The sequence below is a fragment of the Ranitomeya variabilis genome, chromosome 1 (assembly GCF_051348905.1).
Source record: "Ranitomeya variabilis isolate aRanVar5 chromosome 1, aRanVar5.hap1, whole genome shotgun sequence".
In the NCBI taxonomy this organism is placed as follows: Eukaryota; Metazoa; Chordata; class Amphibia; order Anura; family Dendrobatidae; genus Ranitomeya; species Ranitomeya variabilis.
In genome coordinates, this window is record NC_135232.1 from 676226352 (window position 1) to 676252861 (window position 26510).

The window sequence follows — 26510 nt, forward strand, 5'->3', positions numbered from 1 at the left end:
AGTATTAGCTATCCCTCCTAGCTTTGTGTCATCAGCAAATTTAATCAGTGTACCTTCAATTCTTTCATCTAAACCAATGATGAAGATGTTGAACAATACAGTTCCCAGGACAGAACCCTGTGGTGCCCCACTTGAGACATTCTTCCAACTGGATGTGCAGCCATTTACAATCACTCTTTGGGTCCGATCACTAAGCCAGTTATGAATCCACCTAACAGTTGCCTTGTCCATTCCATAGTCATTTTTTCAACAAGGATGGTGAGAGATACTTTGTCAAATGTTTTGCTGAAGTCAAGATATACTATATCTACACCATTTCCCTGATCCAACCAGTGATTCTGTCATAGAAGGAAATTAAGTTAGTCTGACATGACTTTTTAGTTACAAACCCATGCTGACTCTGGTTAATCACTTCATTCTTATCCAGGTACTTGCATACATGTTGTGTAATAATTTGTTCAAAGATCTTTCCTGGTATAGAAGTCAGACTCATCTGCCTATAGTTCCCTGGGTCCACCTTCTTCCCCTTTTTGAAGATAGGAACATTTGCTCTTCTCCAGTCTTCTGGGACTTCTCCTGATCTCCAAGAATTTTCAAAGATTATGGAGAGTGGTTCAAATATTTCTTCTGCTATCTCCTTCAGTACAGTACTTCAGTACGGGTGTAATTCATCTGGACCTGGAGACTTGAATTAATTTATGTTAGCTAAGTGTTTCCTCACTATCTTTCTTTTTATAGATATCCTGGATTCTTCTATTCCTTTAATAGGACAGTGAAGATCAGTTGATGTTACAATTCCTTTCTGTGAGAAAACAAGATGCAAAATACGAATTTAAAGGGACTCTGTCACCTGAATTTGTAGGGAACAATTTTCAGTCATATGGGCGGGGTTTTCGGGTGTTTGATTCACCCTTTCCTTACCCGCTGGCTGCATGCAATCTTGCCTTACGCAGGCGTGTACTATGGAGGACAGAGAATGAACTTCAATCCAATATTGCAGCCAGCAGGTAAGGAAAGGGTGAATCAAACACCCGAAAACCCCGCCCGTATGACTGAAAATTGTTCCCTCCAAATTCAGGTGACAGAGTCTCTTTAAAAGTTCGGCCTTCTCAACATCCCTTACCATTTCACCATTTTTATCCTGTAAAAATCCTATAGCATCTTTGACTTTTCTTTTACTTTTGACATATCCCCAAAATTATTTCTTATTGCTTTTGACATCTCTTGCAAGCCTTAGTTCAATGTCAGCTTTAGGGTAATCTGATTTGTGCCCTGCAGGTTCTGTAGACAACATTATATTCTTCTTTAGATATGCTTCCCTCTTTCCATTTGATAAACATTTCTTCCTTCCTTTTTAGCATGTGTCTAAGTTCTGTATTCATCCATTCTGGTTTCCTTAAATGCTTTGTATTCTTCCCTCTCTTTGGAATTGTTAACAATTGTGCTTTGAGAATCTCATTTTTCAAGATTTCCCATCCTTCTTGGACATTTTTGTCCTTAAGGATATCCAGCCATTGGATACCTCCAATTCTCTTTCTGAGTCCCTTAAAACCTGCCTTTCTGAAATCTAACCTTGAAATCCGAGTTTTCACAGGCCTTCCTCCTCTAGTTATCCAAAATTCTAAAATAGCACGATCGCTACCTCCTAGGGTCCCAGCCACTCTTACCTCCTCAACCATTTCCTCCCTGTTTATGAGGATTAGATCCAAGGTAGCAGATCCCCTTGTTTTCTCCCCTAAAGGAATGGTGGTTTTATTCAACGCGTTTCGAAGTCTGTACATGACTTCTTCCTCAGGAAATACCACACACACATCACAGACGTGTGAGATGTGTGTGGTACTTCCTGAGGAAGAAGTCATATATAGACTTGGAAAGTGTTGAATAACATTACCATTACTTTTCATCAATACATCTGGATGTCCATTTGTTCAGCAGCGCGGGCAATATCCACAAAAATCCTTTAATATGGTTCCTGATATGGTCAATCCTTGACCCGCGAATCTGCGGCTGCTGACATCCTATCAAAGGGGCACCAGGTGAGCAGTTTTCTGAATAACAAATTCTGAAATTGTCGGGTAAGACCCTATGTGCGCTTCTTCTCTCCTATAGTTTTTTGTTCAATTCATAGCATGGAAAGAGTGATCATTTCTCCATTTTTTAGCACACAGAATCATGAGCAGCATGGAAACAATTATACTGCACTACTGAAGAGTGAAGTTCTGAATCCATTTCTAGAGGGAGGTAAAAGACTTGTTAGAAAGCTCAGCATGATATTTCAGTGTCTCTCTCTGCTCTTCATTCCTCCGCAAAGTATAAAAGATGTAATCGGATATATTACATATTGGAAAATACTGTATATATTAGAAACTTGCTTATATTCAACTGTAACAGATTTAGGCAATTTTACTAGTGTTCACCACAATAATAAATAATGACAAAATAAAGTAAATTTTAGAGGAAACGTATTTATTGAAGGGAAACTTTACATGTTAAAACTACAACAGATACTAAATGTTTTTGCTGCTGTCCTTTCCGGGAAACAAGGAAATATTGCACAAGAACAAAAAGATCATGCACCAAAAACAATATAACTAAATATATATTAAGAAACCATACAGTGACAGATACAATTTATACAACTTTAAAATAGAAGTCCGAATAAGGAAAGTGTAGAAAGTATAAAAATCTTCAAGCACTTCTGTGAGATACATACAGTCTTCAACAATGACGCATGACGAAATTTACACTGCAGTTCAAACCTTGGCAAGACTATGACTCCCAGCATGCCCTGACAGCTGTATTTAGCTACAGGTTACAGATCACAGACCCCACAAGTCTGTGCTTCATGTATAATCAGTTTTAGTACTCAGAATAGGGAACTTCTTTCAAAAGAATCCAATAAGTGCATGTATTAAAAAAATTGTTAGTTTTTAGTGTTGAGTGCAAGAGTTCACTATTCGAGTTTGCATCCGATGCTCGAGTGACATGTTCGCGTCCCCACTGTCACATGTTTTAGTGTATGTCAGGCTATCACCGCATGTTTTGGCTGTCTAAGAGGCGCTAAACATGTGGAGCAGGGACTTGAGGACCTGCGATACTCTGTGCATACCCGAGCACCGGATACAAATTCGAATAGTGAGCCCTTGCATTCAATGCTATTAGTTTTCCTTTGTGAAAGAATATCTTATTTGTTTCAGACAATTTTATAAGACTTTTTTTTTTTTGCAGGGGGAAAAATGACAGAGAAGATGAATCCAAAACAATGAGTGGGATCCTGTTGATCTACAACATTGCTCAGGGGCTGCTCAGAATGAAGAGGCGTAACAGGCACAAGCACAAATAAGTGGATTTGCTCAGGAAGCATTATAGGGGTTATTGAGCAAACAAGGCTTTGTCCGGGACTAAGCTATTGATGATCTATCCTTTTATACAGGGTCAGCGGGGGTCCTACACCTTGCACTCCCACCTCTGCAAAAACCTGGAGCTTTGGCAGCCAGAACTTCACCATGGTGGGCTACAAGGCCATAGCGCCTTACATGGTGTAGTGGACGTTCTCTGGTATTGAAGCTCAGCTCAGCTCCCATTCAAGTGAATGTGATTAAAGCTTTAATCAGTACCCGATAACATCCACAACAGAGTGTATAGAGCAGTGATGTCCTGGTGGATTGGGCAACAGGTATTGGTGGAGCAATGGGACTGTCAGATGTCTGATTTTTATGAAGTATCCTAGAGATAGGCTATCAATATCTTAGTCCTGGAAAACCCCTCTAAAAATAGGCTGCAGTGGTCCACACTTCTACATTTGGGAATACTCTGATACAGCATAGGTATAGGGGTTATATAAGACCGAACCCCCCTTTCAGAAAACAATCTTAGCCTATGTTTGCTAACTGATAGCAAGGAAGACCCAGGAAAGATAGAAGGTCTATGGTGTTTCTCCATGACCAGTATTATTAGAATAGGACATCTTGATAACTACCATTCGGTATCGAGAACCCATATCCAAGACAGGCCGGGATCCCAGACCATGTGTGGTGCGCATATAGTCATGTACTAATATAAGCCCGATAGAAGTCACTTTGGGGATGGTTTGCGGCCTACATCCTGGAAGTGGTCATCTTTCTTAGTCATGTACAAAAGCGTAATCTACCAAGCTTTGGAGCTTTTCTAAAACAGACACACATTGACAGCACATCGGGACTAAATCATCCTCATAAAAGTGAATGACTCCACTGTGGTAGTCATTGGGATCCTAATGGAAGCCCTGACACACTGCTCAGTGTAGCGCACCACATGTGTGTGATCCTAGACTATCATGTACTACACAGGGCCCACCCCAGCACTTAGGAGACAAAATTGGTGGCATGGTGCAAAACAAGATCTTAAATTTAGAGATTTTTCTTAAATTAAATTATGTAACAGAAAAGTGATCTTGTAGTGGCACAGAGAGGGAAACATGGCATCTTTTTTTAGGAAGTGCAGAAAAAATGTAGTGTAAGAGGAAAACTCTACATGTACCAAGTGTTGATATGGACACAGATTTGTAGCAAAAGGTAATGAAACTGAATACTTTGCTGAATTCTTAAAAGTATTGGACTAGGAAAACATGGCAGGCTTCTTTTAAAAAAGATAAAATATATAAATAGCGCCATAAATGCCCACTGGTTGTGTATGGTATTGCAGGTCAGCCCGATTCACTTTGCAAAAGCTAAGCATCAACACCCAGGGACAGGTATGCCGCATGTATGTGCAGACTCACGATTCCACTGTACGCTCTCAGAAAGTGGGCAGTCATGATTTGGTACTTTGCAGTTGCCTAGAGTAACTGCAAAAAGCCCCCTTTAAGAAAAGGTATGTCCGCTTTGGACTATTTGTTGGAAGGGTTCCCTAAAAACCAAAACCAATTGCTTGGGTCACTAGTGATCAGCTGTAATCTGGTGGGAACCAGGCACCAAGAGCGCAAATAAAGCACAGGGCCCATGAAAATCAATGGGCTACATGTGTAATGCATGGACACGCCAGTTCATGCAGAGAGGTGCTCCTAGTAGACGTCCCAACAAGATTAACGAGTATAACACTTCATCTTTTCCTTGCAGAACCAATATAGGTAAGCACCCAATATTATATTCCTCCAGGGCCAAAAACTGTAATGGATGTGGCTCTGGGGCTTCAGCTAAAATAGGAAGTTCCAAGTGAGAAGATTCCCCCTATTTTTCATATAGAGAATGGTTTTCAGAACAGAAAACTTTCTATGTGGGCGGGACACCCGAGGCCAGGGCGGGACACCCGAGGCCAGGGCGGGACACCCGAGGCCAGGGCGGGACACCCGAGGCCAGGGCGGGACACCGATGGGGTGCCATCTGATGCCCAGCTTTATTTAAATATCACTTGCTATACTCGCCAGTCTGAACTTTCTTATGAATGAGGTCTGTATCTTTAAAGAAAAAAAAAAGAAAAGGATTTTCTGTTCCACCATGTTTTGCTGCAATGGCGATTCTTCTCTGAAGGTGTCAACCGAGATGGAGTGTTGAGATTAGACATATCTGCATCTTTCTGGGAAACATATTTGCTTGAGGCAGAAAGAAAGCAAATCAACATGGCGGCAATAGTTGTCCTAGAGCCAGCGACTGCACTGAAAGAGGTAAAGAAAGGGAGTGGATCCTGTGCTATTCTCTAGCCGCGGCGTTGGCAGTCAGCCGGTCAGTTAAAGTGTCGGGCAAGGCGGGACGATCGGTAGTCGGCTCTCAGCTGCACAAAGGAGTGGAGGATGTTCTTGTCCAGGCTGGCGAGCTGCTCTCCAGAACACACCTGCTTCAGGTTATCTGGGGCCACCACCAGGAGGTTACAGAGGGAGTGCAGGGTATCAAAAAGCTGCAGCACAAGGGGAATCTGCAAGAAACAATGATGACTGATAAACCACACTATACCGGAAAATGGAACATATACAACACAGTATTATTGGCAGGCGCCATGTATAACAAAACCACAGTCAAAAAGGACACACTTTTTTTTTTTTTACATCACGATCTGTATTTAAAAAAAAAACACAAAAAACCCCCAACATTTTGCAATCTTGCAATTTTCTTACTGTCCTTTTTAGACTGCCGTTTCCAGTCCTTTCAGGAAGAGTTTTCAGGAGGCTCAATTTCAGCAAAGGCAGGATTATAATGACAGGAGGTCACACCTCTATACAGAGCTGATAACACGGTAGCCACCAATAACAATAGGAGATTTCACAGCTCACCTACTGTGCACACTCTCATTAGATGCTTCAACACAAAAGACAGGGTCAGACTCCATCTATTGCTCCTAATGTACATGTGTCGTTTCCTTAAAAAATAGGAAGTTAGAGTCTAGAATAGTCCCCCCAGTGGCCAGTGTGAAAATTGAAAAATTCCTAATTATTATTTTTTTTGTAGCCAGAATATGAAAATACAATGAATAAAAAAAACGACACTGCGAAAAATTATTTAAAAAAAACCCCACAACATACAAAACCTGATAATCTGATAAAGAAACATTATATTGTGGAAATTCCGTTGTACTTTGAACCATAAATTCCAAAATATAAAGTTTAAAGGAGAAAAACTACATAGATATAGTGTTGTACAGCACACCAAAAACATAGAGCAAATATCAAATGGCAAAAGAAGAGGACACCAGAGGCAAGCTTTCTGGGTATTTGGCGTTTTTTTTTGCAGTCATCAGGCTCACATGTCACAATGCTGCCAAGTTCGTCCCAGCTGATAAGACACATATGCGAATAGCAGCCAAAACTCACAATTTCCACAGCAATGGCCCAATTCAATGGCCTGTTATATTAGGTGTATGGGGCCTATGGGCTCTGCTCTGATAGTCAGAAGAAAAAAGGATCTGACGGGTTGGATTTCAACATCCCAAAAATATATTTCTTTTTAAGGAGTTAAGATGCCACATAAAGGGGTCAGCAATCGGCTTATCCCCTCTATATACAGAAATTTACATGGACGCTCAAGAGTGTGCTTTTTTATGGAGTAGCCAGGACAAATCAGTGCTGGCCCCCTTACTTAGCTGTTCTGCAAATCGCCTCTTCAGAGAGGACGAGGGCTTGAACTCTAGAGCCATCTACAGGAAGTAGCAATCCTGAAAGTCAGTATCGACCCTTTAACAAGCCTTGCCATACGACCCTTTACAGAGCCTTGCCATATGACAGGATAATAAGCTGTTCTGGACATTCAGCATCATAAAAGTAGTCAGGTAGGAAGTAAGAATATATGTATATACATATGTTATTACGCACTTTGAACTCCTTGGCGCACTTTCTATATTCCGCCACGTCGCAGATAGCCAGCATGCCTCCCATTGAGCTGTATGAAAATTGCTGCAGATGCTCGTATATGAGGCGGTGGAAGCGCACCCCAAGCTCCATCAGTACTGTGTCCACGTTCTTTCCATCCATTGAGTTACGGATCTTCTCCACTTGCTTTCGAATGTAAAGGCAAACCTTGACACAAGCCTATTGATGGAAACAAAATGGAAGTAAAATGGAAGTTAGGCCTTGTTCACATTTCCGGTTGAGTCGTACATGTGTCACATTATCTTCTATTAGACTATTCTCTTGAGTTGGTTTTCCACAACTCAGACAATCCCTTCTGAATCTCTGTTTCCCCCATGTAAAACAACTCACCTCTTGTGTTGGCACTGGCTCTCCTGGGGCTCAGGTGAAATTTTGACATGTGACCCCCGCCACCAATGAAAAAAACATCTGTAGGCTGTGAGAGAGGAGCCGCAGCTCTCACTTCCTCTGGTTGTCAGTTGCCCGCGTGACAATGTAAGGAGATCCAGAGGTGAGTATGTGCGTTTTTATTTTATTTTCGACAAGGGGTTGGCTGAGTAGTGGCCAAACTCCTCTAAGTGATCGCATATCATATGAAAAATGCCATCACTTAATCCAAGACAACCCCCTTTAGAACTGGAACTTTCTAATGCAGAGTCAGCCAGTATCCAGAAAAAGAGAGTATCCTTATACTTACACTTGTGTACTGAATTAACACATTATTCTCATCCTCTGGCTTGAAATCTGTTTTCTTTTGCTCAGCCGCCAGTATCTGTTTCATCTGACCGATCATACAATTTAGTGTCCTATAGATGGATCAGACAAAATATTCAGAAATGACCCAATATACTCAGCAGTCAAGATGTTGCATCTCAAACACTGTGTGCAGAATTATTAGGCAAGCTGTATTTTCATCACGATACTTTTTATACATGTTGTCCTACTCCAAGCTGTTCAGGGTGGAGAGCCAACTACCAATTAAGTAAATCAGGTGATGTGCATCTCTGTAATGAGGAGGGGTGTTGTCTAATGACATCAAAACCCTATGTAAGGTGTGCGTAATTATTAGGCAACTTCCTTTCCTTTGGCAAAATGGGTCGGAAGAGATATTTCATGGGCTCTGAAAAGTCAAAAATTGTGAGATGTCTTGCAGAGGGATGCAGCAGTCTTGAAATTGCCAAACTTTTGAAGCGTGATCAACAACAACCAGGTGTTTCATGGCAAATAACCAACTGGGTCGCAAGAAGCGTGTTGGGCAAAAAAGAGCTGCAACGTTACTGGGGTAACAAAAAGCACAAGGTGTGCGATACTCAGGGACATGGCCAAGGTAAGGAAGGCTGAAAAACGACCACCTTTGAACAAGAAACATAAGATAAAATGTCAAGACTGGGCCAAGAAATATCTTAAGACTGACTTTTCAAAGGTTTTATGGACTGATGAAATGAGAGTGACTTGATGGGCCAGAAGGATGGGCCAGAGGCTGGATCAGTAAAGGGCAGAGAGCTCCACTCCGACTCAGACGCCAGCAAGGTGGAGGTGGGGGTACTGGTATGGGCTGGTATCATCAAAGATGAACTTGTGGGAACTTTTCGGGTTGAGGATGGAGTGAAGCTCAACTCTCAGACCTACTGCCAGTTTCTGGAAGACAACTTCTTCAAGCAGTGGTACAGGAAAAAGTCGGTATCGTTCAAGAAAAACATGATTTTCATGCAGGACAATGCTCCATCACATGCCTCCATGTTGTGAATCCGCTTTTGGGCTCCCCTGGTGGTTGCTGGTGGTACTGGTGACTTGTGTGTCTTTGCTGTCTCAGTTCACCTGCTCCCATCAGTGTTTGGGAGTTTCCTATTTAGCCTTGCTCTCCAGTCATTTCCTTGCCGGTCATCATTGTAACCAGAGCCTTCGGTTGCATGTTCCTGCTACTAGTCTGCTGATCAGCTAAGTGGACTTTGTCCTTTTGTTTTGTATCTTTTGTCCAGTTTGCAGTTTTGTTATTCTCTGTAGCTGGAAGCTCTTGTGGGCTGAAATTGCCACTCCTGTGTCATGAGTTGACACAGGAGTCTTAAAGTAATTTCAGGATGGTTTTTTGATAGGGTTTTCAGTTGACCGTGAAGTCCTCTTTTGTATCCTTCTGCTATCTAGTAAGTGGACCTCTCTTTGCTAAATCTACCTTCATACTGTGTATGTCTTTTCCTCTAAACTCACCGTCATTACATGTGGGGGGGGGGCTGCTATCATCTTTTGGGGTATTTCCCTAGAGGTAAGCCAGGTCTGTTCCTTCCTCTACCAGGGGTAGTTAGTCCTCCGGCTGGCGCGTGGCATCTAGGGTTAATCAGGTATGCTCCCTGGCTACTATTAGTTGTGTGGTAGATTTAGCTCACGGTCAGCTCGAGATTCCATCACCCAGAGCTCGTCCGTTATCTTTGTGTTTTGATGTTTCCCTGCCATTGGGAATCATGACAGTATGACCGGCCCGTGTTAAAGTTACTGGCAGAAGAAAGGAGAGAAAAAGAAGTCTGTAGAGTTTTTTTTTTTTTTTTTCCCTATGTTTGCTCCATAGTTGGATCAGTTGTATTTCAGCTTTAATTACCGCCTTTGCCTTTCTCTCCTTCTAATCCTTGAATGGCTCTGATCTCACCTGTTTAAAGATGGATCCTCAGAGCTTGGCTGCAGGTTTAAATAATCTTGCTACTAAGGTTCAAAATTTACAAGAATTTGTTATACATACTCCGATGTCTGAACCTAAGATTCCTACACCAGAGGTGTTTTCCGGAGATAGATCTCGGTTTCTGAATTTCAAATATAATTGTAAATTATTCCTTTCTCTCAGACCTCACTCCTCTGGAGATCCTGTCCAGCAGGTTAAGATTGTGATTTCTTTGCTGCGAGGTGACCCTCAAAACTGGGCATTTTCATTGACACCAGGGGATCCTGCGTTGCTCAATGTGGATGCCTTTTTTCTGGCTTTAGGCTTGCTTTATGAGGAACCTAATTTGGAGATTCAAGCTGAAAAAGCTTTGATAGCCCTATCTCAAGGGCAAGATGAAGCTGAGATATACTGCCAAAAATTTCGTAAATGGTCTGTGCTTACTCAGTGGAATGAGTGCGCCCTAGCGGCAAATTTCAGAGAGGGCCTCTCTGATGCCGTTAAGGATGTTATGGTCGGGTTCCCTGCGCCTACAGGTCTGAATGAGTCCATGACAATGGCTATTCAGATTGATCGGCGTTTGTGGGAGCGCAAGCCTGTGCACCATTTGGCGGTATCTTCTGAAAAGTCGCCAGAGATTATGCAATGTGACAGAACTCTGTCCAGAAGCGAGCGGCAGAATTACAGGCGTAAAAATGGGTTATGTTTCTATTGTGGTGATTCTGCTCATGTTATATCAGCATGCTCTAAACGCACAAAGAAGGCTGACAAGTCTATTTGCACTTTACAGTCTAAATTTATTCTGTCTGTAACCTTGATTTGTTCATTATCAGTTATTACTGTGGATGCCTATGTGGACTCTGGCGCCGCCCTGAGTCTTATGGATTGGTCCTTTGCCAGGCGCTGTGGGTTTGATTTAGAGCCACTGGAAGTCCCTATACCTCTGAAGGGTATTGATTCTACCCCTTTGGCTAGTAATAAACCACAATTCTGGACGCAAGTGACTATGCGTATGACTCCAGACCATCAGGAGGTGATTCGCTTCCTTGTGTTGTACAATTTACATGATGTTTTAGTGCTTGGATTACCATGGTTACAATCTCATAACCCAGTCCTTGACTGGAAAACAATGTCTGTGATAAGCTGGGGATGTCGGGGGGCTCATGGGGATGTACCTTTGGTTTCCATTTCGTCATCTACTCCCTCTGAGATTCCAGCATTTTTGTCTGATTATCGTGATGTTTTTGAAGAGCCTAAGATTGGTTCTCTCCCTCCCCACAGAGATTGTGATTGCGCCATATATCTGATTCCTGGCAGTAAATTTCCAAAGGGTCGTTTGTTTAATTTATCTGTGCCTGAACATGCTGCTATGCGAGAGTATATTAAGGAGTCCCTGGAAAAGGGATATATTCGTCCTTCTTCATCTCCTTTAGGAGCTGGTTTTTTCTTTGTGTCTAAGAAGGATGGCTCTCTGAGGCCTTGTATTGATTATCGACTCCTGAATAAAATTACAGTCAAATATCAGTATCCGTTGCCTTTGTTGACCGATTTGTTTGCTCGCATAAGAGGGGCTAAGTGGTTCTCTAAGATTGATCTTCGTGGGGCGTATAATTTGGTGCGAATTAAGCAGGGGGATGAGTGGAAAACCGCATTTAATACGCCTGAGGGCCATTTTGAGTATTTAGTAATGCCTTTCGGCCTTTCAAATGCACCTTCGGTCTTTCAGTCCTTTATGCATGATATTTTCCGTGAATATTTGGATAAATTTATGATTGTGTATTTGGACGATATTTTGATTTTTTTCTGATGACTGGGAGTCTCATGTTCAACAGGTCAGGAGGGTTTTTCAGGTTTTGCGGACTAGTTCTTTGTGTGTAAAGGGTTCAAAGTGTGTTTTTGGGGTTCAAAAGATTTCTTTTTTGGGGTACATTTTTTCCCCTTCTGTTGAGATGGACCCTGTTAAGGTTCGGGCTATTTGTGACTGGACGCAGCCTACTTCTCTTAAGAGTCTTCAGAAATTCTTGGGCTTTGCTAATTTCTATCGTCGATTTATAACTGGGTTTTCTGGTGTTGCTAAACCTTTGACTGATTTGACTAGAAAGGGTGCTGATGTTGCCGATTGGTCCCCTGCTGCTGTGGAGGCCTTTCGGGAGCTTAAGCGCCGCTTTTCGTCTGCTCCTGTGTTGCGCCAGCCTGATGTTTCTCTTCCCTTTCAGGTTGAGGTCGATGCTTCCGAGATCGGAGCAGGGGCGGTTTTGTCACAGAAAAGTTCCGATTGCTCAGTGATGAGACCTTGTGCGTTCTTTTCTCGTAAATTTTCAGCCGCCGAGCGAAACTATGATGTTGGTAATCGGGAGCTTTTGGCCATGAAGTGGGCATTTGAGGAGTGGCGTCATTGGCTTGAGGGTGCCAGACATCAGGTGGTGGTTTTGACTGATCACAAGAATCTGATTTATCTGGAGTCTGCCAGGCGCCTGAATCCTAGACAGGCACGCTGGTCGTTGTTTTTTTCTCGGTTTAATTTTGTGGTCTCATACTTACCGGGTTCTAAAAATGTGAAGGCAGATGCTCTTTCTAGGAGTTTTGAGCCTGACTCTCCTGGGGATTCTGAACCTGCTGGTATCCTTAAGGATGGGGTGGTTTTGTCTGCTGTCTCCCCAGACTTGCGACGTGCTTTGCAAGAATTTCAGGCAGATAGACCTGATCGTTGTCCACCTGGTAGACTGTTTGTTCCTGATGATTGGACCAGTAGAGTCATATCGGAAGTTCATTCTTCTACTCTGGCAGGTCATCCGGGAATTTTTGGTACTAGAGATTTGGTGGCTAGGTCCTTCTGGTGGCCTTCCCTGTCTCGAGATGTGCATGTTTTTGTGCAGTCTTGTGATGTTTGTGCTCGGGCCAAGCCTTGTTGTTCTAGGGCTAGTGGGTTATTGTTGCCCTTGCCTATTCCGAAGAGGCAAGGGTTATTGTTGCCCTTGCCTATTCCGAAGAGGCCTTGGACGCACATCTCTATGGACTTTATTTCTGATCTCTCTGTTTCTCAGAAGATGTCTGTCATCTGGGTGGTGTGTGACCGTTTTTCTAAAATGGTCCATTTGGTGCCATTGCCTAAGTTGCCTTCCTCATCTGAATTGGTCCCTCTGTTTTTTCAAAATGTGGTTCGCCTGCATGGGATTCCGGAAAACATCGTTTCTGACAGGGGAACCCAGTTCGTGTCTAGATTTTGGCGGACATTCTGTTCCAGGTTGGGAATTGATTTGTCTTTTTCGTCTGCATTCCATCCTCAGACTAATGGCCAGACGGAGCGAGCTAATCAAACTTTGGAGACTTATTTGAGGTGTTTTGTGTCTGCGGATCAGGATGACTGGGTTGCCTTTTTGCCGTTGGCAGAGTTTGCTCTTAATAATCGGGCTAGTTCTGCCACTTTGGTTTCCCCTTTCTTTTGCAATTCAGGGTTTCACCCTCGTTTTTCATCTGGTCAGGTGGAATCTTCGGATTGTCCGGGAGTTGATGCTGTGGTGGATCGGTTGCATCGGATTTGGGGACAAGTGGTGGACAATTTGAAGCTGTCCCAGGAGAGGACTCAGCAGTTTGCTAACCGCCGGCGTCGTGTTGGTCCTCGCCTTCGTGTTGGGGACTTGGTGTGGTTGTCTTCCCGTTTTGTCCCTATGAGGGTTTCTTCTCCTAAGTTTAAGCCCCGGTTCATCGGTCCTTATAGGATTTTGGAGATTCTTAACCCTGTGTCCTTTCGTTTGGACCTCCCGGCATCTTTCGCTATCCATAATGTATTCCATCGGTCGTTGTTGCGGAGGTATGAGGTACCGGTGGTTCCTTCTACTGAACCTCCTGCTCCTGTGCTGGTAGGGGGTGAATTGGAGTACGTTGTGGAGAAGATCCTGGACTCCCGTATTTCCAGACGGAGACTTCAGTATCTGGTTAAATGGAAGGGCTATGGTCAAGAAGATAATTCTTGGGTAACTGCCTCTGATGTTCATGCCTCGGATTTGGTTCGTGCCTTTCATAGGGCTCATCCAGATCGTCCTGGTGGTTCTCGTGAGGGTTCGGTGCCCCCTCCTTAAGGGGGGGGTACTGTTGTGAATCCGCTTTTGGGCTCCCCTGGTGGTTGCTGGTGGTACTGGTGACTTGTGTGTCTTTGCTGTCTCAGTTCACCTGCTCCCATCAGTGTTTGGGAGTTTCCTATTTAGCCTTGCTCTCCAGTCATTTCCTTGCCGGTCATCATTGTAACCAGAGCCTTCGGTTGCATGTTCCTGCTACTAGTCTGCTGATCAGCTAAGTGGACTTTGTCCTTTTGTTTTGTATCTTTTGTCCAGTTTGCAGTTTTGTTATTCTCTGTAGCTGGAAGCTCTTGTGGGCTGAAATTGCCACTCCTGTGTCATGAGTTGACACAGGAGTCTTAACGTAATTTCAGGATGGTTTTTTGATAGGGTTTTCAGTTGACCGTGAAGTCCTCTTTTGTATCCTTCTGCTATCTAGTAAGTGGACCTCTCTTTGCTAAATCTACCTTCATACTGTGTATGTCTTTTCCTCTAAACTCACCGTCATTACATGTGGGGGGGGGGCTGCTATCATCTTTTGGGGTATTTCCCTAGAGGTAAGCCAGGTCTGTTCCTTCCTCTACCAGGGGTAGTTAGTCCTCCGGCTGGCGCGTGGCATCTAGGGTTAATCAGGTATGCTCCCTGGCTACTATTAGTTGTGTGGTAGATTTAGCTCACGGTCAGCTCGAGATTCCATCACCCAGAGCTCGTCCGTTATCTTTGTGTTTTGATGTTTCCCTGCCATTGGGAATCATGACAGTATGACCGGCCCGTGTTAAAGTTACTGGCAGAAGAAAGGAGAGAAAAAGAAGTCTGTAGAGTTTTTTTTTTTTTTTTTCCCTATGTTTGCTCCATAGTTGGATCAGTTGTATTTCAGCTTTAATTACCGCCTTTGCCTTTCTCTCCTTCTAATCCTTGAATGGCTCTGATCTCACCTGTTTAAAGATGGATCCTCAGAGCTTGGCTGCAGGTTTAAATAATCTTGCTACTAAGGTTCAAAATTTACAAGAATTTGTTATACATACTCCGATGTCTGAACCTAAGATTCCTACACCAGAGGTGTTTTCCGGAGATAGATCTCGGTTTCTGAATTTCAAATATAATTGTAAATTATTCCTTTCTCTCAGACCTCACTCCTCTGGAGATCCTGTCCAGCAGGTTAAGATTGTGATTTCTTTGCTGCGAGGTGACCCTCAAAACTGGGCATTTTCATTGACACCAGGGGATCCTGCGTTGCTCAATGTGGATGCCTTTTTTCTGGCTTTAGGCTTGCTTTATGAGGAACCTAATTTGGAGATTCAAGCTGAAAAAGCTTTGATAGCCCTATCTCAAGGGCAAGATGAAGCTGAGATATACTGCCAAAAATTTCGTAAATGGTCTGTGCTTACTCAGTGGAATGAGTGCGCCCTAGCGGCAAATTTCAGAGAGGGCCTCTCTGATGCCGTTAAGGATGTTATGGTCGGGTTCCCTGCGCCTACAGGTCTGAATGAGTCCATGACAATGGCTATTCAGATTGATCGGCGTTTGTGGGAGCGCAAGCCTGTGCACCATTTGGCGGTATCTTCTGAAAAGTCGCCAGAGATTATGCAATGTGACAGAACTCTGTCCAGAAGCGAGCGGCAGAATTACAGGCGTAAAAATGGGTTATGTTTCTATTGTGGTGATTCTGCTCATGTTATATCAGCATGCTCTAAACGCACAAAGAAGGCTGACAAGTCTATTTGCACTTTACAGTCTAAATTTATTCTGTCTGTAACCTTGATTTGTTCATTATCAGTTATTACTGTGGATGCCTATGTGGACTCTGGCGCCGCCCTGAGTCTTATGGATTGGTCCTTTGCCAGGCGCTGTGGGTTTGATTTAGAGCCACTGGAAGTCCCTATACCTCTGAAGGGTATTGATTCTACCCCTTTGGCTAGTAATAAACCACAATTCTGGACGCAAGTGACTATGCGTATGACTCCAGACCATCAGGAGGTGATTCGCTTCCTTGTGTTGTACAATTTACATGATGTTTTAGTGCTTGGATTACCATGGTTACAATCTCATAACCCAGTCCTTGACTGGAAAACAATGTCTGTGATAAGCTGGGGATGTCGGGGGGCTCATGGGGATGTACCTTTGGTTTCCATTTCGTCATCTACTCCCTCTGAGATTCCAGCATTTTTGTCTGATTATCGTGATGTTTTTGAAGAGCCTAAGATTGGTTCTCTCCCTCCCCACAGAGATTGTGATTGCGCCATATATCTGATTCCTGGCAGTAAATTTCCAAAGGGTCGTTTGTTTAATTTATCTGTGCCTGAACATGCTGCTATGCGAGAGTATATTAAGGAGTCCCTGGAAAAGGGACATATTCGTCCTTCTTCATCTCCTTTAGGAGCTGGTTTTTTCTTTGTGTCTAAGAAGGATGGCTCTCTGAGGCCTTGTATTGATTATCGACTCCTGAATAAAATTACAGTCAAATATCAGTATCCGTTGCCTTTGTTGACCGATTTGTTTGCTCGCATAAGAGGGGCTAAGTGGTTCTCTAAGATTGATCTTCGTGGGGCGTATAATTTGGTGCGAATTAAGCAGGGGGATGAGTGGAAAACCGCATTTAATACGCCTGAGGGCCATTTTGAGTATTTAGTAATGCCTTTCGGCCTTTCAAATGCACCTTCGGTCTTTCAGTCCTTTATGCATGATATTTTCCGTGAATATTTGGATAAATTTATGATTGTGTATTTGGACGATATTTTGATTTTTTTCTGATGACTGGGAGTCTCATGTTCAACAGGTCAGGAGGGTTTTTCAGGTTTTGCGGACTAGTTCTTTGTGTGTAAAGGGTTCAAAGTGTGTTTTTGGGGTTCAAAAGATTTCTTTTTTGGGGTACATTTTTTCCCCTTCTGTTGAGATGGACCCTGTTAAGGTTCGGGCTATTTGTGACTGGACGCAGCCTACTTCTCTTAAGAGTCTTCAGAAATTCTTGGGCTTTGCTAATTTCTATCGTCGATTTATAACTGGGTTTTCTGGTGTTGCTAAACCTTTGACTGATTTGACTAGAAAGGGTGCTGATGTTGCCGATTGGTCCCCTGCTGCTGTGGAGGCCTTTCGGGAGCTTAAGCGCCGCTTTTCGTCTGCTCCTGTGTTGCGCCAGCCTGATGTTTCTCTTCCCTTTCAGGTTGAGGTCGATGCTTCCGAGATCGGAGCAGGGGCGGTTTTGTCACAGAAAAGTTCCGATTGCTCAGTGATGAGACCTTGTGCGTTCTTTTCTCGTAAATTTTCAGCCGCCGAGCGAAACTATGATGTTGGTAATCGGGAGCTTTTGGCCATGAAGTGGGCATTTGAGGAGTGGCGTCATTGGCTTGAGGGTGCCAGACATCAGGTGGTGGTTTTGACTGATCACAAGAATCTGATTTATCTGGAGTCTGCCAGGCGCCTGAATCCTAGACAGGCACGCTGGTCGTTGTTTTTTTCTCGGTTTAATTTTGTGGTCTCATACTTACCGGGTTCTAAAAATGTGAAGGCAGATGCTCTTTCTAGGAGTTTTGAGCCTGACTCTCCTGGGGATTCTGAACCTGCTGGTATCCTTAAGGATGGGGTGGTTTTGTCTGCTGTCTCCCCAGACTTGCGACGTGCTTTGCAAGAATTTCAGGCAGATAGACCTGATCGTTGTCCACCTGGTAGACTGTTTGTTCCTGATGATTGGACCAGTAGAGTCATATCGGAAGTTCATTCTTCTACTCTGGCAGGTCATCCGGGAATTTTTGGTACTAGAGATTTGGTGGCTAGGTCCTTCTGGTGGCCTTCCCTGTCTCGAGATGTGCATGTTTTTGTGCAGTCTTGTGATGTTTGTGCTCGGGCCAAGCCTTGTTGTTCTAGGGCTAGTGGGTTATTGTTGCCCTTGCCTATTCCGAAGAGGCAAGGGTTATTGTTGCCCTTGCCTATTCCGAAGAGGCCTTGGACGCACATCTCTATGGACTTTATTTCTGATCTCTCTGTTTCTCAGAAGATGTCTGTCATCTGGGTGGTGTGTGACCGTTTTTCTAAAATGGTCCATTTGGTGCCATTGCCTAAGTTGCCTTCCTCATCTGAATTGGTCCCTCTGTTTTTTCAAAATGTGGTTCGCCTGCATGGGATTCCGGAAAACATCGTTTCTGACAGGGGAACCCAGTTCGTGTCTAGATTTTGGCGGACATTCTGTTCCAGGTTGGGAATTGATTTGTCTTTTTCGTCTGCATTCCATCCTCAGACTAATGGCCAGACGGAGCGAGCTAATCAAACTTTGGAGACTTATTTGAGGTGTTTTGTGTCTGCGGATCAGGATGACTGGGTTGCCTTTTTGCCGTTGGCAGAGTTTGCTCTTAATAATCGGGCTAGTTCTGCCACTTTGGTTTCCCCTTTCTTTTGCAATTCAGGGTTTCACCCTCGTTTTTCATCTGGTCAGGTGGAATCTTCGGATTGTCCGGGAGTTGATGCTGTGGTGGATCGGTTGCATCGGATTTGGGGACAAGTGGTGGACAATTTGAAGCTGTCCCAGGAGAGGACTCAGCAGTTTGCTAACCGCCGGCGTCGTGTTGGTCCTCGCCTTCGTGTTGGGGACTTGGTGTGGTTGTCTTCCCGTTTTGTCCCTATGAGGGTTTCTTCTCCTAAGTTTAAGCCCCGGTTCATCGGTCCTTATAGGATTTTGGAGATTCTTAACCCTGTGTCCTTTCGTTTGGACCTCCCGGCATCTTTCGCTATCCATAATGTATTCCATCGGTCGTTGTTGCGGAGGTATGAGGTACCGGTGGTTCCTTCTACTGAACCTCCTGCTCCTGTGCTGGTAGGGGGTGAATTGGAGTACGTTGTGGAGAAGATCCTGGACTCCCGTATTTCCAGACGGAGACTTCAGTATCTGGTTAAATGGAAGGGCTATGGTCAAGAAGATAATTCTTGGGTAACTGCCTCTGATGTTCATGCCTCGGATTTGGTTCGTGCCTTTCATAGGGCTCATCCAGATCGTCCTGGTGGTTCTCGTGAGGGTTCGGTGCCCCCTCCTTAAGGGGGGGGTACTGTTGTGAATCCGCTTTTGGGCTCCCCTGGTGGTTGCTGGTGGTACTGGTGACTTGTGTGTCTTTGCTGTCTCAGTTCACCTGCTCCCATCAGTGTTTGGGAGTTTCCTATTTAGCCTTGCTCTCCAGTCATTTCCTTGCCGGTCATCATTGTAACCAGAGCCTTCGGTTGCATGTTCCTGCTACTAGTCTGCTGATCAGCTAAGTGGACTTTGTCCTTTTGTTTTGTATCTTTTGTCCAGTTTGCAGTTTTGTTATTCTCTGTAGCTGGAAGCTCTTGTGGGCTGAAATTGCCACTCCTGTGTCATGAGTTGACACAGGAGTCTTAACGTAATTTCAGGATGGTTTTTTGATAGGGTTTTCAGTTGACCGTGAAGTCCTCTTTTGTATCCTTCTGCTATCTAGTAAGTGGACCTCTCTTTGCTAAATCTACCTTCATACTGTGTATGTCTTTTCCTCTAAACTCACCGTCATTACATGTGGGGGGGGGCTGCTATCATCTTTTGGGGTATTTCCCTAGAGGTAAGCCAGGTCTGTTCCTTCCTCTACCAGGGGTAGTTAGTCCTCCGGCTGGCGCGTGGCATCTAGGGTTAATCAGGTATGCTCCCTGGCTACTATTAGTTGTGTGGTAGATTTAGCTCACGGTCAGCTCGAGATTCCATCACCCAGAGCTCGTCCGTTATCTTTGTGTTTTGATGTTTCCCTGCCATTGGGAATCATGACACCTCCAACTACTCCACAGCGTGGCTGGCCAGTAAAGGTCTCAAAGATGAAAAAATAATGACATGGCCCCCTTGTTCACCTGATCTGAACCCCATAGAGAACCTGTGGTCCCTCATAAAATGTAAGATCTACAGGGAGGGAAAACAGTCCACCTCTCGGAACAGTGTCTGGGGCTGTGGTGGCTGCTGCACGCAATGTTCATCGTAAACAGATCAAGCAACTGACAGAATCTATGGATGGAAGGCTGTTGAGTGTCATCATAAAGAAAGGTGGCTATATTGGTCACTAATTTTGGGGGGGTTTTGTTTTTGCATGTCAGAAATGTTTATTTCTAAATTTTGTGCAGTTATATTGGTTTACCTGGTGAAAATAAACAAGTGAGATGGGAATATATTTGGTTTTTATTAAGTTGCCTAATAATTCTGCACAGTAATAGTTACCTGCACAAACAGATATCCTCCTAAGATAGACAAATCTAAAAAAAAAAAAGCCACTCCAACTTCCAAAAATATTAAGCTTTGATATTTATGAGTCTTTTGGGTTGATTGAGAACATAGTTGTTGATCAATAATACAAATAATCCTCTACAATACAACTTGCCTAATAATTCTGCACACAGTGTAATTAGGCGTTTGGCACCCTGTGGCAGTATTATGGAGCTCCTGATGAATGCGTGCATGCACTGCTCACCAGATGTTACAATGCATGAGATGACTGCCCTGCTTGTGATGTGCTCACCGGAGCTTACAATGCATGAGATGATTGCCCTGCTTGTGATGTGCTCACCGGAGCTTACAATGCAGGAGATGACTGCCCTGCTTGTGATGTGCTCACCGGAGCTTACAATGCATGAGATGACTGCCCTGCTTGTGATGTGCTCACCGGAGCTTACAATGCAGGAGATGACTGCCCTGCTTGTGATGTGCTCACCGGAGCTTACAATGCATGAGATGACTGCCCTGCTTGTGATGTGCTCACCGGAGCTTACAACACACGAGATGACTGCCTCCTTGCTTGTGATCTGCTCACCGGACTTACAATGAATGAGATGACTACCTGTCAACTTGCTTGTGATCTGCTCACTGGAGCTTACAATGCATGAAATGACTGCCCTGCTTGTGATCTGCTCACCTGTCGATACCAGTGTCTAGCTTCACCTCCATTTGTTCGATAATCTCTTTCTTTTTCTGCAGACATTCAGTCAGTTTTGGAGAAGAACTGCTCAAGAAAGAGAATAAAGACGGCAACCGTTCTACTAAATATATACACTAAATCAAGCAATGTCCGTCTATAGCAGTAATGGCACTTCAAGCATTTAAAGAACTAAAAAAACAGACCACTATAAATAGTTGGCCAGACTATTGGTATTTTGTGTAGGATTGGTTTGTGTCTTAATATTTTCCATTTTTGTTTTATGGAATATTAAATAAAATATCAAGTTTTTATATATGGATCTCTTTGGCCAACTATTTATAGCCGTCTGTTTTTTGCTATATAAATATATATACACTGTCGGTATTTCTGGTACCTTACCTTACTAAAGGCATGAGGTGATCGTTAAATTGCTTATCGAACAAATGGAAAATAGTGTTGGCTTGATGTACGACATCCAGGAAATAGAGGTTGGCGTTCCGAGAGTCGGGAGAAGGGATTGCTGGAAAGGTGGAAAACAATCATATTGTTAGGATCATAAAAACATGGTGGCCTTTTTTCAAAAACCACTCCTGTCCGCAGGTTGTGTGTGGTATTGTAGTACAGTCTCATTCACATCAATAGGGCTGAGCTGCAATGACAGACAACTCAAGAACAAGGGTGGTGATATTTCTTTGGAGAAAGCAGCCATGTTGTTCTGATCCGTGACAACGCTCGAACATATCTGATAGCCTTGTTCACATTATTGCTTTTTTCTGTTAAAGTATGAAATGAGACAAATCCTTACCTGCTAATCCTATTTCCAAGGCATAATCAATGTGTTCAATGCATAGGTAATCAACAAGTCTGGAAAATATTCTAAACGCATTCTTAGGGAGGTCGGATGGGTCAGAAAGCTGAAAATGTAAAAAAGAAAAGAAGAATTTCCATACTATATTATAAGCTGTATGGATTAAAGTATGTGCCCCCCCCCCCCTCCATTACACTACAGGCGCTTTCATCACCCCCCCCCCCCCATAGACATTAATATGGATTCACTCCCTCTTTACAGATATAACAGCTTCCGCATTTCTGAGTACAGAATTTTGGAAGTGTCTGTGGGGATTTTTGCTCCATCATCCAGAATTTGTGAGGTCAGACAAGGATCTTAGGAAGAGACCAGATTCTTCATCCTAAAAGTGTTGGATGGGGTTGAGGTCCGGGCTCTGTGCAGCCAATCATGTCCTTCTACTCCAAACTCCCCCACCATATCTTTATGGACCTTGTGCACTGGGCACAGTCATGGGAAACAGAAATAAGGATTTTTGTGTACTCACCGTAAAATCCTTTTCTCCGAGCCAATCATTGGGGGACACAGGACCATGGGTGTTATGCTGCTGCCACTAGGAGGACACTAAGTAATACAGAAAGAATAACTCCTCCCCGGCAGTATACACCCTCCTGCTGGCTCCAAGTGAACCAGTTCGGTAACAAAGCAGTAGGAGCTTAACATTTAACCAGGATGAACTATGTCAAAACCAAGGCAATACAGAAAACCAAAGCCATTAGGCTAACAGGGTGGGTGCTGTGTCCCCCAATGATTGGCTCGGAGAAAAGGATTTTACGGTGAGTACACAAAAATCCCTAATTCTCCTACGCCTCATTGGGGGACACAGGACCATGGGACGTCCTAAAGCAGTCCCTGGGTGGGGAACAATCAACTGTAATTGCTCCTTGTACCCACAGGTTACAGATGTGGCACAGCCGCCTGCAAAATTCGTCTGCCGACGGTCGCATCTGCCGAGGCCGGAGAATGAATATGGCAATATTTTGTAAACGTATGCAGACTGGACCAGGTCGCAGCTCTGTAAACTTGTGCTGCCGAAGCTTGGTGCCGGATGGCCCAAGACGCACCCACTGACCAAGTGGAATGAGCCTTAATCCCTGCTGGGACAGAATGACCTCTGACTCAGTACGACTCCTGAATAGCTGAACGCCTATTGTCGCCTTGGAAGCGGGAAACCCCTTCCTTGGCCTTTCCGGAAGGATGCCATCCGCGAGACGCATCTCTTGAGAGCTCTCACTAAATCCAGTGTGTGGAGGGCCTTCTCAATGCGATGTACTGGTGCCGGACAGAGAGACGGTAAGACAATCTCCTGATTGAGATGAAAGGATGAGACAACTTTTGGCAAAAAGGACGGGGATGTTCTCAAAACCAGCCTATCCTGATGCAAATTCAGGAACGGAACTTGACAAGACAGAGCCGCCAGCTCTGTTACTCGTCTAATGGACGTGACCGCAACCAGGAAGGCAACCTTCCTTGAAAGAAAAGACAGGGAAACCTCCTGTAGAAGTTCGAAAGGAGCTTCTTGCAAGACTCCGAGGACCAGATTAAGGTCCCATGGTTCCAACGGCATCTTATAGGGCGGCACCCTATGGGAGACATCCTGAATGAACGTCTTCACTTGTAATCTGTTAGCAATCCTGCGTTGGAACATAACGGACAGGGCTGAAATCTGCCCCTTGAGAGAACTAAGGGCGAGACCTAAGTCCAAACCAGTTTGTAAAAATTTGAGGATGGAAAAAATGGAAAATTCAAGAGGAGAACGTCCCCGGTCGTTGCACCAGGAAAAGAAGGTTTTCCAAGTGCGATGGGAACGTCCCCGGTTGTTGCACCAAGAAAAGAAGGTTTTCCAAGAGCGATGATAAATGCGCATAGACGTAGGCTTTCTAGCGCTGATCATGGTAGAGATGACTTCCGGAGAAACCTGCCTGGGTTAGAACCCAGGACTCAACGGCCATGCCGTCAAACACAGGGCCTCGGAGTTCTGGTGGTAAATGGGGCCCTGTGAAAAGAGGTCTGCACGATTCGGTAATCGCCAGGGAACATCGGCGACTAGTTGAACTAGTTCCGCGTACCACTCCCGGCACGGCCAATCTGGCACAATAAGGATTACCGGTACTCCCTCCGCTCTAATCTTCTTGATGACTCTCGGCAGAAAGGGGAGCGGGAGAAATATGTACGGAAGCCGAAAATTATGCCACAGGAGTACGAGTGCATCTGCCCCCATTGCTGCTGGATCGTGGGACCAAGCTATGAAGTCGGGAACCTTGGAATTTAGCTGTGAGGCCATCAGATCCACGTCCGTGGAGCCTGAACGACAGCGGATCTGGTGGAAGATCTCCGGATGGAGAGATCACTCCCCGGAGTCGAGGCCTTGACGACTGAGGGAATCTGTCTCCCAATTGTCCACTCCCTCATGTGAAGCGCAGAAATCATTGAGCGGTTTTCCTCAGGCCAATAGAGAAAGTAGCCCACCTCTTTCAAGGCTGCCATGCTGCGGATTCCCCCTTGTCGGTTAATGTATGCCACTGCAGTAGCATTGTCGGACTGAATCCCGATGGGACGCCCCGCCAGGAAGGGATGGAATTGGAGAAGAGCTAATTGCCCGAACTTCTAAGATGTTGATCGGAAGGCGTGATTCCTGAAGTGACCAGTGGCCCTGAGCAGTGTGATGTAAGAACTGCCTAGAAGACTGGCATCTGTTGTCCCAACTAGCCAATGTACTGGAAGAAAAGACGTCCCTTGATTCAGGGAAGACTTTAATGTCCACCACCTGAGAAACTGTCTGACTCGCTGGGGAAGGAAGAAATGACAGTCGAGGGAGAACGGGTTCCTGTCCCAAACAGACAGGAGGGCTTGCTGTAAGGGACGGAAGTGTAATTGGGCAAATGGTATCATTCCTAGAAAGGAAATTCGCTGAGCTGGTACTGGGGAAGATTTTTTTTTTTTTTTTTAAGTTTATCTTCAAACCCAGGCGAGAAAAAGAATCTATTGTGATGTTCACATCCTCCTTGCAGGCGCGGAAGAGGGGCCTTTGATGAGGATATCGTCTAGATACGGTAGCACCACCACTCCTCGGTGTGGAGTATGGCCACAGCAGCCGCCATGACCTTTGTGATGGGGACGATGGCGAGGCCGAAGGGCAGAGCAACGAATTGGAAGTGTTGTTCCTGACTGCGAAGCGAAGAAACCTTTAGTGAGAAGGTAAAAATAGGAATGTGGAGGTACGCATCCTGGATTTCTATTGACGCCAGGAACTCGCCTTTTCCCATGGAGGCGATGACAGAACGAAGCGATTAAATCCGGAACCGTCGCATCCTGACGAACATGATCAGCAGTTTTAGGTCCAGTATGGGCTGTACTGTACCGTCCTTCTTTGGAACCATGAAGAGGTTTGAATAAAAACCTTGAAACCTTTCGCTTTGAGGGACCGGAATAATAACTCTGTCTTTTCTCAGAGAGCTTATAGCTTGGAAGAACTCTGATGCTTTTGCCCTGGGAGGATGAGATAAGAAGTCTATCTTGTATCCGGAGAACACCAAGTCGCGGACCCACTCGTCGTGAACGACCGAGAGCCACGCGGCACTGAAGGAAAGCAGGCGGCCGCCTACTTTGAGGGTGTCCCCCGGATACCACAGGGAGTCATTGTGTGGAAGATCTGCCCGTTCTGGAGCCTCTGAATCCTGACTGCCTAGGCCTGCCTCTCCATCAAGGGGAAGGTTAATAAGAGGTCAGGGAATCTCTGTCTCCATGTTGTGCCCGGTCCAGAACTGGGAGATGTGGAAGTAGAGGACCAGTTTGAGTTGTCCAGATTTTTTCGTTACAGAGACTTTGGTTGTGGAAAAAATTTACTCTTCCCTCCAGTAGCTTCGGAAATCAATTGGTCGAGCTTTTCGCCAAAAAGGCGACCGTTCTGGTGTGGTAGAGAAGTCAGTGACTTTTTGGAAGCAGAATCCGCATGCCAGTCCCTGAGCCATAAGGACCTCCGGATGGTGATGGTGTTTGCTGCTTCTTGAGAAGCGCAGTTAGCGGCATCCAGGGACGCGGTCACTACAAAATCTCCAACTCTGGCTATCTGAGTAGCGAGGTCTGCTATCTCGTGGAGAAGATTGGTATCCAGCACCGCTGAAGCTAAGACCTCAGCCCAGTGGGTGATAGCCTTAGCCACCCACGTAGTGGCAAAAGATGGGAAGAGTGCGGCTGCTGAGGCTTCAAAGGCTGAACGCGCCATACTGTCGATCGGTTGGGTTTTTAATAGAGGCGCCCTCCGAGGAGGATAAAACAGATTTAGTAGCCAGGCCAGATCGGGGGAGACTGCGACCAATCTATTCTTGGATCCTGGGCAAAGGAATATTTTGACTTCATGGGCTTCTGCCCTGTGAATCGTTTATCTGGACGTATCTTGTGAGATTCAACGATTTCCTTAAATTCGGGATGAGTGGTAAACACTCTGTGAGCTTGCTTGGTCCTTTTAAAGGACATGGCATGATCCGTTTTAGATAAAGGTTCCTCCTCAAGCTTCAAAGCCTTATTCACTGACTCAATCATAAGAGTCAAGAGTCTCCTGATCGTGATGGAAATCCTTATCTAGGGACGTATCAGAATCGTCCTCTGAAACAGGTTCTCTACTAGCCCCAATGGAAGGGGAGCGAGAAATCGAGCTCTCAGAATCTGAATCCCGGTCATGGTCTGAGGATATGGCGTGAGTCCTGTTCCTGGAAGAGCGACAGCTCCTTGGCAAGGTACGACCCCCTGGACTACA

General features: G+C 44.7%; 1 protein-coding gene across 1 annotated transcript in view; it reads right to left on the minus strand.

Annotated features, from left to right (window-relative positions):
* Positions 1-2449: 2449 nt before the first annotated feature.
* The window catches only part of EXOC5 (exocyst complex component 5), a 55012-nt gene continuing 30951 nt past the window's right edge, over positions 2450-26510 (minus strand). The window contains exons 13-18 of the mRNA XM_077264734.1: positions 21713-21821; positions 21307-21427; positions 20905-20991; positions 8013-8121; positions 7280-7495; positions 2450-5889 (exon numbers count right to left, since the gene is read on the minus strand). Coding sequence (XP_077120849.1) covers positions 5701-5889; positions 7280-7495; positions 8013-8121; positions 20905-20991; positions 21307-21427; positions 21713-21821 — 831 coding nt within the window. The 3' untranslated portion in view covers positions 2450-5700. The remainder of the gene's footprint in view (positions 5890-7279; positions 7496-8012; positions 8122-20904; positions 20992-21306; positions 21428-21712; positions 21822-26510) is intronic.